The sequence below is a fragment of the Homarus americanus genome, unplaced genomic scaffold (genome assembly GCF_018991925.1).
Source record: "Homarus americanus isolate GMGI-L3 unplaced genomic scaffold, GMGI_Hamer_2.0 scaffold40565, whole genome shotgun sequence".
NCBI lineage: Eukaryota > Metazoa > Arthropoda > Malacostraca > Decapoda > Nephropidae > Homarus > Homarus americanus.
Genome location: NW_024735503.1, coordinates 4,515,488 through 4,536,401, shown reverse-complemented (window position 1 = coordinate 4,536,401; position 20,914 = coordinate 4,515,488). Strand labels below are relative to the sequence as shown.

Sequence of the window (20,914 nt, the reverse complement as noted above, 5' to 3'; positions counted from 1 at the left end):
GGATCTCTCTATGCAGAATAAAATCATCTGGTCTTAGCCAAATAAAACACTAAAAGTTGTGTCCCGTAATGAGGAGATTAATGCTTTGTTTACACTAGAGAAAATGTCTGGAAAAAGACCTTCAAATGGAACTGAAAGAGTAAATGCCAAATGAGAATGAAAAACAATAGCTTTAGATGATGTCAGAAGTGATAAAGCAATTTGAAACAGGAGACAGACAACTGGTGATCACTTGGTATTACAGTACAGTGGTCCCTCAGTTAACGAACATTATAAAATAATATTACAGTAATATATGATGAAAATGTTTGGTGTATTTTTTACCATATTTATCATGCCAAGGAACCAAGTTTTTCCCTGTAGGAACATATCTTAAATTATGTGATGGTTCATGAGGTAAATTAAGTTTCTTAAATTAACACCATCATCATCAATACTTTATGATCATTTTCCACCTAGCCATTTGGGTGTTGTCGATTAAATTCTTTTGCAACTGACTGGTGTGCAGCCTCTGACTTTCTGTACACAATTATTAAAATTAAGTTTTCCTTTAGTATTAATTTCGCTGTACCCCGGTACTCTTTGCCGATTCGTTATACTAATTCCCTCCCCAGAAAAAAGATTACAAGAGATGAACTTAAATTTTCCTATGGTACATGATCTATGACACATCCTATACATTACCAATGTCTTGAAGATCCTGGTTGACCAGACTTGCTGTGCTCTGGTTACTGGGTACATCCTCTGGTGTTGATAGATCAAGAAGAATTTCACCATCCTTCTGAGTCACCACTCCCCCACCTGCATCCATTTGATGTTGATTCTCTATTTCACCACTTTGGTTTTCTACTTTGGTTCCTTCGATAATCAGCTTGTACCGTCCCATCACTCTTGACAGCTCATCATTGGCCTTAAGGAGGTCACCTGGTGTGATCAGCCAGAAGAAATATCATATAATACTGAACATTCATCAAAATAGTATCTCAGCAGGACAGTTAAATATAATTTACAAATAATTCTGCTTTCTATGACAAGTTATTTTTAATAAATTTTAGTTAATATGCATAAAAATGAAGGTTTTCTTCTGGAAACCCATTTTATAACACATACAAAGAGGAGCAAACCATGATAATATACAGTATACCACCGGGTCATGGCAATTGGTGGTAACCTGAAGATCACTCACCCACCCTTGATAACCATCACTCAAAATGAGAGATTATATAGAGGTCATGGGTTGCTCAGTGTGATGAGCCATGAAACTGTTCAGCTCAGTCTCTGTACTTTCCACATCACACCTCATCTGACAATGTCATAAACCAGACCTGCAGTGACAATCATCTCCTAACTCACCACCAAGGAGAAGTGTTTTAAAGCTAGTTAGAAAAAGGGAGGAGGCAGAAAGTGCTTCAAGGCACACACCCTCAAGAGGACCTTGCTTCCAGCGTTGAAGATTTTAACACATTCATCTTACACACTTCCCATTGTCTTGCATAATTCTGTTATTTTCATGAGCAAAGGGAAGAAATTCCTTTTCCTCATAATACAGGGACCCAAAAATAGGCCAAGCAACGTAATCTTTCAGAATGAGTTGCCAGATACTATATTAACTATGAGCACCTCATCACACATCACACACAGTACCATGACCGGTTACGAAGACTCCAAGGTGTCTCGGATACGCCCAGTTAAGCAGACCTGCCCCAAGAAATTAAACCTCCTAATCCTCAAGAAGTTCTTTGAAACTGAAGGGATTAAGGGGATTACCAAGGTGAAACGCCTGAAGCTGCATGAAGACATCAAGATCACCTTCACCGAATATGGTCAGCCTGTACAACTCGCAGAGCTCTCCGACGTCAACAGCATCCAAGTTAATACGATAGCCTACATGTGGGACAACTTGAAGCTGGGAGTAATCTCCCATGCCGAAATTGCCCACATGGATGCAAAAAAGCTGGACCAACTACTTGAGGGACAACTCAGCTGTGTCAAGAAGCTGTCCGACAGCACTGCCCTGGTTGGACACCACGAAACTCTACCCAAAGAGGCTCAACTGGCGTGGGTAACCGTGCCAATCAAGCCCTACTGCAGACCCAAATGCTGTTACAAATGCCAGCACTATGGTCATACTGTCAACAAGTGTGAGGCACAGGAGGACATATGCTCCCTGTGCGGTACCCCCGGACACCACTACACCGCCTGCCCCAATAGAGAAAAAATGAGCTGCCTGTGGCGGCCCACACTCCTCTGCCGACCGGACCTGCCCCACGTGGAAGGAGGAATGCAGGATAGCCAAGGTTCGACTCAACAAGAAACTTAGCTACAAGGAGGCCCTCCTTGCAGTACATGCCCAAGATAAGAAAAAACAAGAGACCAATAAACAAGAAGAGAAGAAAAAACAAGAAAAGAAGATCCAAGAAAAGACACACGTTACCGAGAGACAAGAACACCACGAGACCCTAGGGGCAGACGAACACCTCCCCCGACTTCCTCAATATCTACGAGCAACTAGGGCACGAAGAACAGGACCTAGACACTCACAAGTGGACGTTCCAAGACAGCAAAAAGAGGAGGAAAAGAAGATCGTCAACTTCAATCTAGACCCCATAACAGAAGACCAAGATATTTCTATCGAGCAGCCCGTCCATCAAACAAGCAAACAACACCACACCCCAAGGATCAAGCCAACCAGGAAGAGAGAAACCGTTGCCCGACCTGACGCCTGACCTAAAGTTCACCTGACTCATGGTCCTGACCCCCCTACCGCATCCAGGCTGGGTGCTGTTACCTACTCAAACCTACCACCCCACACCACGCAAGCTGTGTTAAGCCACAGCATCTATCCTCTCCCACTAAAATTCCCTTCTATCCTCCCTTTAAACTTCCACTGAACCTCCTTCCCCCGTCACTAGCCTTTATTCGATTCGATTCTATTTGCATCTCACTTGTGACACTTGCCAGATGCTTCTGGTGTTATTGTACAGGGGTACCTAGTGACAGCAATAGGATCCCGCTTCCTCTATCAAGGAATAAATATTGAAATTAAATTGAATTGATTCGCATCTCACTCACACTCAAACCTACCCTGGATTAATCTTATTTTCAATATACGTACAGTGGTCCCTCGATTAACGAACACAGTTGGTTCCACAGAGTCGGTTGTTAACCGAAAATTTTGTTAACTGAATCTATTATTTCAATGGGATATTGGGTAATTGGTTCCAACTCACAGAAAAAGTATACATACAAAGCACTGTATACCGGTAATAGAATTAACAAAACATTAATTATAAACTAAATACAGTACTGTACTGTACAGTATACTGTACAATAATAGATAAAAAACATTAGAATACTGTATTTTAACTTACTTTGAAGTGTGTATGTCGTATTTCTGGCAGCTTTGTTTACATATCAAACAGCTGATTGTAGAGGCAGTCGATGATGACATGCCATATTCTTTACAGAGTGCATTGGTTCTAATGCCTTCTTCATGTTTCATTAGAATTTCTGCACTGTATATTATCAATATATTAACTAAATTTCAGAATGACCAATAAATTTAATGTAAAAATGCAAAAATATTCAAGAGACCAACAAACTCAATGTTTACTCCACTGTAAACAAAGTTAAACTAAGAAGCGTTGGTGGGTGATTCGATCAGCTGATGCGCATAACAAAGCGTGTTTCTCATAAGGCTGTCGTTAATCGAAGTTTTGTTCGTTAATGGAACTGAAAATCCTTATGAGAGCTAATTCGTTAACCGAAATTTCGCTAATTGAACCGTTCGTTAGTCGGGGGACCACTGTACTGTACTGTAATGACTAGCACCCATTTATTATTAATGTAATACATACTAACCAATTCCCTCTTCTTTATCGTCCATTTCTGAGACAAGTCGATAAAGATTGGACCTCAGAGAAGAACAAGAAGAGTGAAGCTCCAACATCAAATCTAAGTCAGCTTGGGTTGCTGGGCTCTCTTGGTGACGAGACAGCATTTCATCTAGCACTCTTACATTATTCATGGCAGTCTCAACCTGTTGAGAATAAACATATTGAACATAAATTTGATCTACAAAGCCAATCTATGATCGTCTCTTTAAGAAAAAACAAAATGCAATCACTTGATTAGTCAATTATTTTTTCTTCTCCGTGCTTTATTAATAACAAACCACAGAGTAGACTTGAGGGTAGACTGTCACATTTTTTATAAATTTGTTTCTGATTATTTGTGAGAGGATTTTCCAATTATTATTTATTTGCATGTGTTTTGTGTGTGTGTCTACACACACACACACACATACAGTGTATACAGTAGAGATAAAAGAAATAATTGTCCTAAGGGCAAACACACAAAGGGAATATACATTTCTTTGCACACGAGTAAAAATGTAAACCCCCCTCCCTCCCTGGTCAGCAAATGTTATTCGCGGATTTGGCGATTCGCGGCCATTTTGAGAACCTAACCTCCCCGAATTTGAAGGGCATGCTGTATATATAATTATGAGAAAATTGCCGGAAGCTCTCCAATTTTTCCAAGTCCAGGGACAAATTCCGAGAATGAAAGTCAGGCGCATTTTCTGAAAATTGCAATAAAATTCCAGAAACTCTTTCCCCCAAAAAATTCTGGGTCTGGGAACAAATTCGGAGGATGAAATAATGCATAATTCTGGAAAATTCAGATGAAATTCCGAAAATCTCTCCAAATTCTTTTTTCCTGGTCTAAGAGGAAATTCCAAGGCTGAAAATTCCAGCGATGGGGAATTTTTTCCAGGTTTAAGAGAATCATCTCGTTACCCAGAATTCTCTCATTTCTGGAAGTGCTCTGCACTAAGTGTTCCAGCTAATGGGGATATCACTTCGTGTACCCGGTACGTTGTTATACATAATTTCAATCCAGCTACTGTATGTTACTCATTCTGACAAGGGGATAAGACTATACCTCTACTATCCGTCTACTAGTTCGCTCCATTCTTCTCTCATCCTCCTTCACCATGGACTTAATAAGAGCATTAGCTTTGTGAAGGTCTTCCGGGTTCTTACTCTGGAGAAGCCTTTGTAGAAGACGTGATTTTTCTTCATCCTCAAAAACTGCATTTGCTCGAGATCTGGGCTCTGGCACGCATGGGGCTCCAATATACTGAGGGTCATCCTGTAAAACATATAGATAACATTATTATTCATTTTTACAACCATCTAATAATCTGAAGAGACAAAACACAAAATCCCAGTCTATGACCATGAGGAGGAACAATTGACCAAGAAGATCCATGCTGCTAAATCAATCATTGGTATAGCTGGCTTCTGCCAGAGGGTCTTGACATGTTTAATGATATGTTTTCAAGATAGAAAATGTCAAATATCATAATCTGCCATGAACAACAATTGCCACTTGCTAAACCTGGATAACATAATGAATTTGAATCTTTCTGGATAAGATGGTTGTCTCAAGAACCAATAACGCTTCATGATATTAGTATGAAACCCAAGTGCTGCTCTCACATTTTGATCACCTTCAATAAGGCTCCAAGATACAATGTCATAAATATACAGTACTGTAGATACTGTACAGAAATAATGGCAAGGCTCATCACCAGAATTTTACAGAGCCATTTTTCCATGTCTTGCAGTCTTTCTTGTCAGGTTCTTAACTCTAATGTCATTTCTTAAAACCTCTTCCCATATCATTCCTCAACTGTCCCTGGCTGTACTCCTCTCCACACACGTCTTGACCCCAAATGGTTTAGCCCATTCTCTCCACATGTCCAAGCCATCTAAGTCTTATACGTATGATAAATCTCTGAAAGCTGAAGAGGTTTACCTCTCACTCTCTGCCAACATACCAATCTTTCATAATTACCTTTCTAGTATTACCGGTATTGCTTTCTCCTTTTTTACAGTACAGGTTGACAATCCCTTATCCGAAATCCTTGGGACCAGATGCATTTCGGTTTTTGGAATTTTTCGGTTTTCAGAATGGTTAGTTTTTTTTTTTTTTTTTACTGGGATCAGCCCACCCGGGCACAGGTCACTGACCCACATTGGGGCCTGGGGACTAAAATATAATTATTTTTATTATTATTATTATTATTATTATTATTATTATTATTATTATTATTATTAAAATAAAAATAAAAATAATAATAATAATAATAATAATAATAATAATAATAATAATAATAATAATAATAATAATAATAATACAGGTGGCCTATCAAAAATCCGGCAACCTCGGGACCTGAGGAGTGCCGGATTTTCGAAAATGCTGGAAAACTGATGGTTATATTTGCTGTATAAGTTTAACAGAAAATGACTACCTGTACAGTCCTTTAAACAAAGAAAATTAAACACTTAAGTTAAGATAATATAATTGACATTGCTGGATTCCTTGTAAGACCAGGAATATTTTGAATATAAATGTCATATATTTTACACAAAAGATAACATATTTACTCAGAGTAAACATTAGCTCTAAAATTTGTATGTCTAATGCAAAGTCTATGATGTTTATATTCAAAATGATCATCAAGCTGTAAGAATTCCAGCAATGTAAATTATATTCTGGCCGGGTAATTTGTATGAATTTTATGAGCTAAAACAAATATCTTCAGTTAATAAAAAAAAAATATTCTTCACGACACTATCTGTCAATCAAAGTACCCCAACTTGCCTCCCCCCCTCTTCCAACCGTGCCAGATGGTCGGTCGGTCCCAACCCTCCCCCCACCCCCCACCTTCCATCCCTACCAGAGAAATGTTGGGTGAAAAAACTAATTTTAACTTTTAGTAATAAATAATACCTCAAACTAAAGTTAGGATAATATAATTGACATTGCTGGATTCCTTGTAAGACCAGGAATATTTTGAATATAAATGTCATATATTTTGCACAAAAGATAACATATTTACTCAGAGTAAACATTATATCTAAAATTTGTATGTCTAATGCAAAATCTATGATGTTTATATTCAAAATGATCATCAAATTGTAAGAATTCCAGCAATGTAAATTATATTCTGGCCAGGTAATTTGTATGAATTTTATGAGCTAAAACATATATCTTCATTAAATGAACAAAGAAATATTTGAAAATGCGCTCCGAAATCCATGCCGGAAAACTGAAGATTCCGGTTTGTCGGTTGCCAGATTTTTGATAGGCCACCTGTAATAATAATAATAATAATATTAATAATAATTCATAGGTCTAGGTCGTGTTTCTCACTTTTGATCCTTTTCCATTCTTGTATTTCTTTATTATTATTATTTTATTATTACAGTATTATTGTTATTATTATTATTGTTATCATTCTTATTTTATTTTTGTGTATTTTTTATTAAAAATTTTATTAACTATGAATAATTATTATTACTGTATAATCACTATTATTATAATTATTATTTTTATTACATTTTAACCCCCCAGGCCCCGATGTGGGTCAGTGACCTGTGCCCGGGTGGGCTAAAAAAAAAAAAAAAAATGCACAAAAAACTTTCGGTTTTCAGAGCTTTTCGGATAAAGGGTTGTCAACCTGTAGTTTATTTTTTTGGCTTATTTTCATTACTAATCAAGTCTATTAAGTACAAAAAGGACACTGTACAGTATCTGAAAGAAGATTCATGTGCTGTATCTATGAGTGGGTACTATTATAGCATGCAGTCTACAATGATATCTTTAGTCTAGTCTAGTCTAGTCTAACCTAACCTAACCTTACCACACATCACCTCACCTTACCTAAGTTAAATACATGTATCTTATAGACTGCATGCTATAGTAGCACCTAGAAGTGTGTAAAGCAATAACATTAAAATGTGATCATCCAAACAATGTATACAAGGGTTACCAAATGCTTTACTATTGACAGTTACATACAATGCTTACAGTATAGTATATGCTGAACCTTCATGGTTTATTTACATTTTAAGAACATTATGAAGACTATTTCAAGCAAATATAATGTTCACTTGAAGCTGATAAACATTTAAACATACAAATCTTATAATCTCTCCTAAGTATTTTTAAATTTTAAGGTATTTTTCCAATACACCATACATCATAGTGGGCCTGGACCTGGGTGCTGCATCCACAGTTTGTTCTACAATTCAATAGTTTGGATAAGTGACTTAGGTACTGAAAATCTGCAGATTGGGCAAGATCCACTGCACAGTATTTTGAAAAAGAGAAAAAGTGTCTCAGAAAGTTATATGAGCACTAACCTTAACCACACCTTGTTTTTTAAGCATGTTGTAAGCTTCTAAGATCTTGGGTTCTGCCTTCAGATCAATGGTCCATGTGTAGAGGAGCTCCACAACCTTTGTTTTAACCAAGGTGTGGGTGTGGTTCCCAAGGTACTTTGGTGACACTAACTTGATCATTTCGTTCAAAAAGCGAAATTTACCAATCTCAGTATGGAAGGTGGTACCACAGTTATTTACACAAGCTTGTAGAACCTGTAGTGTATTTATAAGAAACGGTACAATCAGAAAGGGTCCTGTACTAATTTCACACATACAATGTTCTTTAAAATATTAATTAGTAAGCTAATTATATATGCTAAGTCTAACACCAGATGCAATACGTGTACACATCTCATCCAGTATCAAAAACATTAAAAAAAAAGTTCCATAAAACCAAAATCTTATACAGGGGGCATACGATTTTTCTGTTACAAACTACACATATATTCAATCAGCTAGATCTACTGTTAGTATAAGTCAACAGTAATAAAATAACATATTCAATGCCATATGACATCACAAAAATTGTGTCCAAGTCCCAGGTTGCTCATCTGACTTTCTGCCTCATTTACACACAAATGCAGGGTCTCAATTGTTTCTCTTACTTGACAACACAACATACATATAGCGTTTCCCACCATTGTTTTTTTTTTCATTTTTGTATTTCTTTGTAGTTCTTTATTATTATTATTATTATTACAGTGTTATTATTATTGTTATCATTATTATTTTATTTTAACTATAAATTTTATTTACTATGAATAATTATTAAATTTTCGCCCCCCAGGCTCTGATGTGGGTCAGTGACCTGTGCCCGGGTGGGCTAATCCCCGTAAAAAAAAAAAAAATACTGGGTACAGTATATCAACCTCTAACTGCAGTGCTCATCCATTTACTTGGTCATTCCCTTATCAAAATCTTTCTCTCTTTTCTCACAAGTGGTAAGTTATACAGTACATGAAACTCTAGTCTACATAGTATGATGATATTCACTCTTGATTAAACATGTACAGTACAGTACAGTACAGCATCACATTTGGATTTGATTTTAACTAATTTCAAAAGTTTAAGGTACACTGTACTGTACTACAGTACTATTGCACACCACCAGACTCATCACATTTTGATGTAGGTTCCATCTAGTCTGTAAATCTTTTTGACAGAATTTCATATTTGGACAGAAAACCTAGACAATCAAAGCAAAAACTTGCAAAAAAAATTCTCATCAATTACCTCATTGGATGGACAATGAAATTCAATATTGAAATAACCAGACACTGTACTACTGTAATTAATAAAACTTAAAAAATTCAAACTCACGGAAAGTGCCTGCAGAGCCTCTCGTTCCTGGGGAGACTGTATCTTGTGAGCCAAGAGTCTGACTGCTGTTTGGACCCCACCTGACTCAGAAGTGACAGCCTGACACACTGCCTGGATGGAATTTGGGTCATCCTCTATATTCAGAGGACTTGTGGACTTCTCTGGGGGCAAACCAACAATAGTGACAGTCTAGAATATCAAAAACATCTAAAAACTGGTTTTCAAAAACAAACAAAAAAACAGAATGGAGTACAGATATATAAATCCTATAGACTAACAAAGTCTGTATCCTGGCAACTTTCATAACACACAATACTGTATACTCAACCTTTACTAATTTAATATTTCAGGAAAATTCTACAGTTTTTGTTGAGGTAGAATTATGGAGATTTTTTTTTTTAACGAAATATCGAATTAGTCCAAAAATCTTCCAATAAATCACATGAATTTCTTTATGATATAATATAATATAATTACATGTAATAATATAATATAAAGGGAAAGCTTTCCTATGAAAAAATCTTCTGATTATTTTGTATACAGTACTTCTCAGTTTTTTAAGGGTTAAAAAAAAATCACTGGTGCACATGAAACAAGATTCAAAAAGAGAAGGGTTCAGTGTATGAGGAGATTAGGTGCACGACTCAAGATACCATACACTGTACAAGTTAGTCTTCTTTAAACCTGTCAGTCTCATCAGCAAGCTCTCTGCCAAAGCTACAATAGACAAACTTGATTTCAAGGATAATCTACCATACTGCACTTCAGTTCCCACTGACTAATCCATGAACCAAAGGGAGAAGGGGTAGTATTCAAGCCACCTGACTATAGGCTCTGTTACATAATAGGATTCCAGGATCACTTCCCCAATTCAAGCATAAAACCTTAATCTAATTTATCTCCACTTTGTTTGCCAGTACAGTACTGTATGTTGTATATGTTCCAGATTTCATCTAATTCCATTATATTTACTCAGAATGGCAACTACTGTGTTCATATTATGGTTACTCTGCTGATATTAATTGATTATAAAGGAGAAAACAGCAAAGAGCATATGAAATGGGATCAAAGTATTGTGACTGTACCAAGTGTGAGCTCATTTAACAACAATAATATTCATTCAGTAAAATCATCATTGAATTTTATAATTGATTTGGCATGTTTATATTCAGTGCAGGTACAATATATATATACTTTTTCAGGCTGTTTTTTTTTTTTTTTTTTTACGGAGATTAGCCCACCCGGCACAGGTCACTGACCCACATCGCCTGGGGGGCGAAATGTAGTAGTAGTAATAATAATAATAATAATAATAATAATAATAATAATAATAATAATAATAATAATAATAATAATGATAATAATAATAATAATAATAATAATAATAATAATAATAATAATAATAATAATAATAATAATAATAATAATAATAATAATAATAATAAAGAACCACAAAGAAATACAAAACTGAAAAAAGATCAAAAGTGAGAGACAATATACAGTCGGTCCTTAACATACGCGGGTTAATAATACACGGATTTGCAAATACGCGGATTGCCCCGCCGGAGGAATATTCTGTACATTGAAGTAATTGAAGTACATTCAAATCGCGCGCCATTCAACTCGCGTGCGGCACCGAACACGGGACACCGCCCGCTCCCGCAACCTCACACACACACACGCATAGCTCTCCCTCACTCAGTCAGTCTCGCTGTAACCACGCTTGTGTTGACATCAGCATTGTAGTTGCAAAAATATTACATTTCCGTGAATGTATTATATCAAACACAGTATGAATACAATATCACTAATATAAGAGTATTTTAACCTAAAACTACTAAAAAAAAAGGAGTAACATATCTTGAACATCAGAAGGTTAGATAAAGTCTTTCGTTTTCATGTAGTTTATCCTAATTTACATTGAAATGCATTACGTTTTAGCAAAACTACTATTTATTTCTGAGAATATGGAAATGTAATATTTTGCTGAAATGACGTACATATTACAGTGGAAAGTGACAAAAGCAATGACTCGCTTTTTTTCGTTCAAAAGATGTTACCGTAATCGCTTTTCGAATGGTTTTCAGTTAAAAAACTGTTGTATTACAATAATATTCTATCCTAATTCATTGTGATGCAACAGTTCTTTTAACTGAAAACCATTCGAAAAGCAATTACGATAACATCTTTTGAACGAAAGAAAGCGAAAGTCATTGTTTTCGTCACGATTTTATCCCACTTTCCACTAATACGTACGTCATTTCAGCAAAAATATTACATTTCCATGAATGTAGTATATCAAGCACAGTATGAATATAATATCATTGTAATATAACAGTATTTTAACCGAAAACTATTAAAAAAACGAGTAACATCTCTTGAACATTGGAAGGTTAGGTAAAGTCTTTTGTTTTCGTCATGTATTTTATCCTATTTTACATTGAAATACATCACGTTTCAGCAAAACTACTATTTATTTCTGAGAATATATTCATTCAGGCACAGTTTAGGTAAAATATACATGTGCTGTAACATTTTTTTAATTGAAAACGATTCGAAAAACACGTACCCTCTAGCCCTGTTCAAGGAGAAGACTGGGAGGAGCTGTTTGGTGCTTAAGACGATGACAAGGAAAATGATTTTGATGGATTTTAATGAAAATATTCAGAAAGACCCTGGCACTGTCAAGGAAAGTGGCTGCTGAAGGCTTCCAGGACATGGCAGAGGACGAGATTAGGGAGCTAATTGAAGAGCACGACACTGAGCGAAAGGGAAAGAGGATGAGGAAGAGCACCAAGAAATAATGTTGGAGAAGTTGGGGGAGATGACCAGGAATATTGAGGCACTGAAAAACCTGGCCTATAGTATGGACCCCTCCATGGTGCGTGCCCTGAAATTCATGCGAGGGATGGATGACGTTTTCGCTCCATACAAAAACATCATGGAAGAAATGAAAGAAAGAGACGACAACTCCCCATCACCATGTTCTTTGATCACCGAAGGAGAGATTTAACACCATCAATCACTGGCGGCAGTGAGGAAGCAGCTGAATCCACCGTCGCCCCCACTTCACCACCCGTTATGGATCGAGTGACGATGAGCCCGATGACCCCGTCCTGTCGCCGAGGATAGGTACTGTACAGTAAAGTGAAATTTTTATCTCTTTTTTTAATAGCTTTTCTTGCCATGTTTATTGTTTGTAAAAATGCACAGCACAGTACAGTTCAGTACTGTACATAGGAAGTGGAGGTGCAGTTATTCACAAAACATTTGTGTTCGTTGTCGGCAGTAGTGACGGTGAGGAGGTGGGGGAGGAAGAGGAGGTGGAGGAGGTAGAGGAGGTGGAGGAGGTGGAGGAGGTAGAGGAGGGAGCGGAGGGAGCGAGTTGGGAGGAGTGGTGACCTTGGACGCGGGAGCAGGGACGAGTGGAGATGCCAGCCAGTACATTACGGGTGTATTAATTGTTTTTATAGCTATTTTTGCATTTTAATATTAAATATTGTACATTACGTTTCAACAAAACTACCATTTATTTCTGAGGACATGGAAATGTAATATTTTTGCTGAAATGATGTACGTATTACAGTGGAAAGTGGGATAAAATTGTGACGAAAGCAATGACTTTCTCTTTCTTTCGTTCAAAAGATGTTACCGTAATCGCTTTTCGAATGGTTTCAGTTGTGGGATTATAAGGCTAATGATAGGATAGAATATTATTGTAATACAGTACGAGTACAACAGTTTTTTAACTGAAAACCATTCGAAAAGCGATTACGGTAAAATCTTTTGAATAACGAAAGAAAGCGAAAGTCATTGTTTTCGTCTTTCCACTGTAATATGTACGTCATTCCAGCAAAAATATTATATTTCCATATTTATTTCTGAGAATACCTATATTCATTCAGTCACAGTTAAGGTAAAATATACATGTGATGTAATATTTTAATGAAAATACGGTATCGTAGTTTTCTTTTGTTTCAAATTTAATTAACAAAGATTGATGTTTCCAATGTAATGAACAAACATTTATGTACAGTATCTATAAATAAACTTTAATAAATGAATACTTTGTTTTACATCGTCCTGTGCTACCATACCATGGATTTGGCTACTTTGGGCTTGCTATGATGACGCAAGACGTCTGCCCTGGCAACTGTACCGACACTCACAGCTGGTGGTGCGTTGGTGCATCGATTCCATTGTTTACTGGTAGTTACTGGTAAATATTTTTCAACCTAACGAAACTATTACCCGTTTAGAAGTCGACCCCCAATTTTTGGCCAAATAATTTGGTCTTAAAAACTTGAACTACACACAGGTATATACGGTAAATAAGGACATAGGGGGAACCAGGTTTTTTGGGGGGGGGGGGCAGCACATATACGTGGATTTTTAACATCCACGGGTATCTCTGTTACGTAACCCCCGCATATGTTAAGGGCTGACTGTATGTATGTTGTGTTGTCAATAGTAAGTGAAACAATTGAGACCCTGCAACTGTGTGTAAATGAGGCAGAAAGTCAGATCAGCAACCCGAGACTCGGTCACAATTTTGGTGATGCCATGTGGCAGCAGGATCTACCATAGACAACACATTATGCTTCCAATATCTTCCCAAGCGGTAGTACCTCCCTCTTGTGGTAGCAGCCTAATACCTACTACATAGTTCAATGCAGGTATATGGTGTACACTCGCAACAAAAAGTATCGGTGCATACTGTAGTGTGAACAATTTGAGACCAGTGACGATAGGTATCGGGAAAGGCGAGTTGTTCCAGCCATATGTTGGCAGCCCTGTAATCCTGCTGAGCAGCTACTATGGCCTGGTCAAGTGAAACAAACCGTTATAAATAAGGTCGGGAAGTGATAAATAGACAGTATGAAGTATGAGGAGCTCCCTGTTAACAAAATTGTTTGTGATGCTTGTGAATATTGCCACATTAATTTATGCTACCAAATAAACCACTCAATCTGGTCGTCCTGAGGGGTGGTGCAGTGTGGACGGCCGCTCCGAGACCTGTCGTCTGTAGCACCAGTTTCGAGATATCACCAAATCCATCGTGCAGCGGTGTTCCTGTGGATACCAACCCACCAGCTAATATCTGTGACGCCGAACCCTTCGTTATGAAGGGCAATAATAGCTCCTCGTGTTCCCTCTGAGGTTTCCGTGTCGTCTGGCATGTGTAGATCTCTACTGCTTCACATTGCCTCTGTTTTATACCCACGTTCACCGAGACCGAACCCTCGCTCATCATTCAGTCGACACAAAGCAACAATCCGAAAAGAGGAAACAAACACACTGATTGTCAGCCATATGGCAACACCTAGTGGAGGGGGAGGGGGGGTTTATGAGGATGCACTTACCAACCTTCCCGACACATCACAGTGTATACGTATCGTTTCGGAAGTCGTCGACCTCACCCTACACCGATAATTTTTGGTGCGAGTGTACAGAGAACATGTAGGTATAGCTTCCAATGTACCCAGACAGTGCAGGTATTTAACAATAATAAACATTAAGACAATTCGACCACGGACAGCCAACAAAACTGTCAGACACTTATTTCCAGTCGGATCAATTCTTTGGTTTATGCTTGGTTACTAATCAGTAACATAGTGAATATTTTGCCGTGACCGGCTAAATTCCTACTCTACTAAGGCTATTTTACATGAGTGCGCTCTGATTGGCTAAGTATTTTCTGTTTAATATGATGGGGGCTCTGCCCCCTGGCTAGGAAGTTAGGTAAGGTTAGGTAGGTTTCTTTGGTTGGTTAGGTCAGGTTCTATTAGGTTCTAGTAAACATCATCTCTTTTATGATAAGAACATGTGGAAAAAATTAACAAAATTGAACAATTCTTTCTGGTTAGGTATGTTTATAACTACACAACAATTGACTCACGGCAAAATAAATGTCAAATGCCACCAGTCATGGTCACATTATAATTAAAAAAAAAAATTTTTATTACACCCAGGGACAACAGCCTTGTCACAACCCTATGGTCAGACACTAATACAGTGATACTCATGTTCACAGTCATACATCGTTCTCACGTTGTTCGCTGGTAATGGACGATTGGCCAATCAGAGTTCACTCATGGTAAAATAGAGTTAGTAGGAACATAGCCAGTCACGGCAAAATATCCACTGCCAATCAGTAACAGTATATCTGCAGGAGTCAAAGTAAATATTTATTAATAAATATAACAAACTGTGCTTAGAATACCCAAGGCGGGCAGCTCAGCCAACACATGACCAACTATGACACATGTTCAGGTAACCTCAGGAGGCCACAGTTCTTTTCAACAGTGCATAACAGAGCAGACCAACCATCCGCAAACAGTAACTAGTATGATGACACATGAAAAGAAGGATAAATCACTCCTTCCTTAATTGTTCTTCCAGCCAGATTATTATTTTAAATATTACAGAATCATCTCAGTGAAGATCCTACCAAAATGCACCAAAGGTAAAGTGGCAGAGCTATACTGAGAATCGACAGTGTTTCAATGAGGTACACAAGTTCATAATGACAAAAGCCAAATAATCATTCATTTCTGTTAACATTAACAAATCACAAGGGTTGGCAGCAATGGGATAGTTTAGATGTGCACGACTCACAAAGTAATACAGCAGCAAGTGCCTCTTGTCGCCAAACAAGTTAATTAAAAATATAATATTTTCTAACTAAACTACAGTATACCGGTCTGTGTACATAAAATTGTGATAATACACGTCACATTATGTGGTAATTTAGGATTACGGCAGTTATTCACTTCGACAAAATACCTTCTGCAAAACTATGATGGTTGAGAGTAATAAGTTAACAAATATGAGGTGGGTGCACACCTCTCGCCCCACGACAGGTGTTTAAATCTTAGGTGGATGTGGGTGACCAATACCTAACCCAATAACACATATTCCAGCGACTGAAAAATGTTTGAATGAAAACCTCTTAAGTTCCGAATTGGAAAACTATTTATCTTCAAGGAAATCATATTAAAAAGGGGCTGCAAATACGACAAGAGAGAAATTTGACATACGTATAAGAGCTTCTAGTGTGAGGGCTGCAGCCATGTTGTATGTGTTGTCAATATTTACGAAAGCGTTGTAGGGACTTAAGGCGCTGGACCACCACCCCAAATGATCTTCTTAGTAATTCATCCTTTCTCTTTATTTCATTGTACTCATGTAATATCCACCTTTATTTGTATATTGATTTTGTTTTGCATAGAATGATAACAATATGTAAGCGAAAACCTTTGATAAGGACATGGATAAGAACGAAATTGTTTATCAGAAAATGGGAAGCTCAGAGATGAGGATAACCGAGTATTATAATACTATACCCAAAACTATTTACTGTTGAAAGATCGATGTAATTCTTTAATATTAAGTACTGTAAGCAGGAACATTCTAAAAGCAAAAATTAATACTAGGATATCTCATATTACGTGTCCTATTAGCCTCAAAAATTATTATTTGGGAAATATCAGATAATGTCTTCCACAGGAAACTGTAGCAAAACACATTAGACGAGCGAGTGGCGAGAAGTATTATCTTCATACAACTATTCCTTTTTCTACACTATATTATGAAGGACAAACTCATCTGGAACAATTGGGAGGATTAATCAAGTCAGACTCCTTTCCCTGTCAAATTGGTAAAAAAAAATTAATTTGGGTAAAGATTTGCTTTTGGACAAAACCGGAATCTTTGAAATTTTATATTTGCAATCAATAATCTAGACAATTCTTAGAAACTTTTCTTCTTTGACGTTTCCCTCGCAAATGACCTAATAACCTCCTAACTAGAGGGCTCCCTCCCCGTCATGTGTAAGTCGTCTGCGACGGAAACATTATAGAAGAAAAGTGTCTTAGAATTGTCTAAACTAAAATACCTACATTCCATACTGATGTTGAGTGTTTGTGTATGCATTAAAAGTGGTGTTCTACAAGGCTGTTTATACTTTATAATGGTGAAGGTTGATTTAATATAAGTTTATAAGTACCGTTACAGTGTACAGTACCTCAAAAGGACACTACAGTACTCAGTCAAGTGTTCATATCTGGAGTTAGTAGATGCCCATCCTACTAGAGGTTACAGCCTCGGACTAAAGAAACCACAAGTGCAGAAAAGTGCAGCTAATCTCTTGGAATAACCAGCTCATGAATTTTGTTACAGCATTTAAGACATGACCAACATTGGCACGTTCCAGTACAATCAAGAGCCCATACATACCCAGTAATCATAGGGTATTATATGCAGTTTCACTATCAATTGGGTTTGAGCAATTTTGGATTCACCAGAAGTTATATCTCTTCAATTGCAACAACTTTTTCTAATACCACTTCCGTCATAAATGGGTAATAACCAAGATGGTAAATTCACCTAAAATAGTTAGAGTAGCTTTCGTTTTTGCTCTTTTTCCCCACCCAAAACCCCCGAATTCCCATGGGTCCCCCAAGATTACTGAAGGGAGAGGGGGGGGTGGGATAACTCAAAAATGACTCATTTCCAAATGAAATAAAGGTTAAATTCGAATGAAAGGCACCAAATACCAGTGCATAACTGAGAACAGACAGACCACCTGACTGTCTAATAAGCTGACCAGGGCTGAAGAGGATAAGTATAGGTACCATAGCTTACCAAGCCTTAGTTACATTTGGACAAACTCACTGGTAATTTTAACATTTACTGCTCTCTAAAGTCCCAAGGGATATCAGTAATAAAACGTCTTCCTCCTTGAACTCCCCATCTATAGTACAAACTTGACACAAAATTCTTTATATTACAATAGAGTATTGTATATGTTCATGAAACAACTAATTTGAATTTGGGCAAACTCCAGTTTTATAATGTTCAATATTGAGCTGGATTTCCTTAGTTGTTATACATTTTTAATTTAAATTTCCTATTTCATGCAAATAAACCATTATTGTTTTTTAATCAAATATCCTCAAATTTATCCAGAGAATACCTTATAATGGCTTGTCCATATTTTTTCTTGTGTTTTACCTGCAAGTTCTTGTCAATTTCTCAACATACTCGGTACATGTACTTTTTCCTTTCTTTGACCTGCCCAACAGAGCATTTGTAATTACAGAATACATAAATAACATTCTAAATATCATCACAATTAGTTCTAATGAATTACTGTGCTAAGTACATTTTACTTTTGTTATGGAACAGGGTTGTAGTGGATACTCTTCCCTACAACTGCCACTGCCGTTAGTCGCTGATCAGCCGATCCCGCGAAGAAGTTTCTCTGACAAGCCTAGCCGTCTAGACTCGCGGGGGGTTGGCCACCAGCGACGCCTACTTCCGGTGGACGTGTATACATAAGCTCACAGCCTCGCCGTGGAAGGCATTCTACTGAGCACTCTCAAACAGACAAGACCTCTTCTCAACAAGCTCCTCACCTCACAGCAACTCCCTAGCACTGCATTGTATATAATATATATATATATATATATATATATATATATATATATATATATATATATATATATACCCTGTACAGAAAACGCCATAGCCGAGTTTCCCTTCTTACCTCCATCCTAGTGCGATCTAACATCACATTAACCCCATAGGGTGATCAAATAGGTGTTAATCCAGATTCTTAACATTCACATGCGAGTGGGTCACCCTACTAAACGATTCACCCACAACCAATAGGTTTACTCAATAAATAATTTATTTACTGCAGCGAATGTAAAGGCTAATGAACAGAGAACCAATTCTTCCACTACACTTAAGAATTAAACCTATGACTCCTTGCTTGTGAAATGAATGTTTTTCCAAAGAGCAATGGAGTCTTTGTTTCTTATTCACACAATTAATCAGGGTCTTGTATTTTCATTATATGAGTAATGAAACCTTGGAAGCAATAGGTATCAGTGATGGTGATGCAGTATTAGAATTTTGAAAATGTTTACCAGCATCAGGAAACTGGGTGACAATAAAGTACTTACCATAACTTATTAGTTGCTTGAAGATTAAATAGGTAATAAAACATGGCTGCAAGCTATTACCTTCTAATTAGAGAAATTGTAAAAGTATGGTAAGCAACAGGAAACATAAAAAGATGAAAAGTTTTGTGTATAGTACTGTACTGTTCTTTACTGTATACACAATAGATGTGAGAGAAGATAGTCAAAGATTGGTCAGCCAAAATAAGCAGTAAATAATCTTCACAGCTGTTAAAAAGGGATATTAAGTTAGGTTTAAGAATGAAGCAGCTAAAATGGTAGGTATGATTTGTACAGTACAGTACTATTGTATGATGAATGGACAACACTTTTGATATTTTATTTAACCAACATTAAGCGATTTTATTCAGCTCAGAGGGGGGCCCGTATACAAGTGGTTAACAAGACAACAGACTTTTGAAATACCGTATGGTGCTACAAAAAGAATGTTGAAAATAAGTTATACTGATAGAACATTAATGAAGTAGTACAGTACAAAGATTGACTTGAGCAATGAGAAAATTTCTGAAAATTTACAGAATAAGGAAATTGAGATATTTTGGCCATGAAATTAGAGATGAGGGTGCAATGTAAGTCAAAATATTAATAGGTAAAATTGAAAGTAGGTGGGAATGGGGAAATCAAGGAATGGGATGGATGGCTGAAATAAAAATCTGGGTCCTGAGAGATACAAAACCTGAGAGGATTGGTAATGACTGCACAAAACAATGAATTGTGGTTCTTGGTCACCAACCCTTACACCAGAGGATGGCACCTCAATCAATGAGTGAAGGGCATCTTGTGTAATAAAAGCAATTTGTTTAATGTATTCTATATTACTGTACTTAAATGAGGATGTTACCCCACAGTACTCACATATGTTTAATTAGTAATCCTCAATAATTAATGAACTAACCCAGTACGATAGAATATAATAAACAAACAAGGTTATTCAATTAATCATCAAAGGCAAGCTCATGCAGTGTGATTGAACATTTGCATATCTCGGTTGTTGCTAATCACAAATTTCTAAATTCACTCTTCAAAATACCAGTTCACACCATATTTCCTAATTCCTAGGTTGATAATGTGTATCAGTTATGAGTCATTATTGGAATCTTCTACTTTTAACTACTGGGTTTAAATAAATGATGCAGGGAGATCTTACATACCTGGTACACGATAAAACCTATTCATTGAGGCATCCCCTAACCACAGTAAATGGATTCCTAAATTCACACAAATCAATTTAGTCATTTTTATACTCTTTAACACAGAATGTAATTTTTTTTCCCATATCTGGTTCAAGTACTGTACAGTAGTTAGTAAGCTGATAAGAAGCAATAATAGTCATCTGATGAAAAGGAGGAGAGAATAAAAGAGAATTGG

General features: G+C 36.9%; 1 protein-coding gene across 1 annotated transcript in view; it reads right to left on the bottom strand.

Annotated features, from left to right (window-relative positions):
- The window catches only part of LOC121871230 (ADP-ribosylation factor-binding protein GGA2-like), a 32,426-nt gene extending 15,679 nt beyond the window's left edge, over positions 1-16,747 (bottom strand). The window contains exons 1-6 of the mRNA XM_042373428.1: positions 16,598-16,747; positions 9,558-9,718; positions 8,217-8,450; positions 4,945-5,154; positions 3,862-4,039; positions 685-924 (exon numbers count right to left, since the gene is read on the bottom strand). Coding sequence (XP_042229362.1) covers positions 685-924; positions 3,862-4,039; positions 4,945-5,154; positions 8,217-8,450; positions 9,558-9,718; positions 16,598-16,631 — 1,057 coding nt within the window. The 5' untranslated portion in view covers positions 16,632-16,747. The remainder of the gene's footprint in view (positions 1-684; positions 925-3,861; positions 4,040-4,944; positions 5,155-8,216; positions 8,451-9,557; positions 9,719-16,597) is intronic.
- Between the last annotated feature and the right edge of the window lie 4,167 nt (positions 16,748-20,914).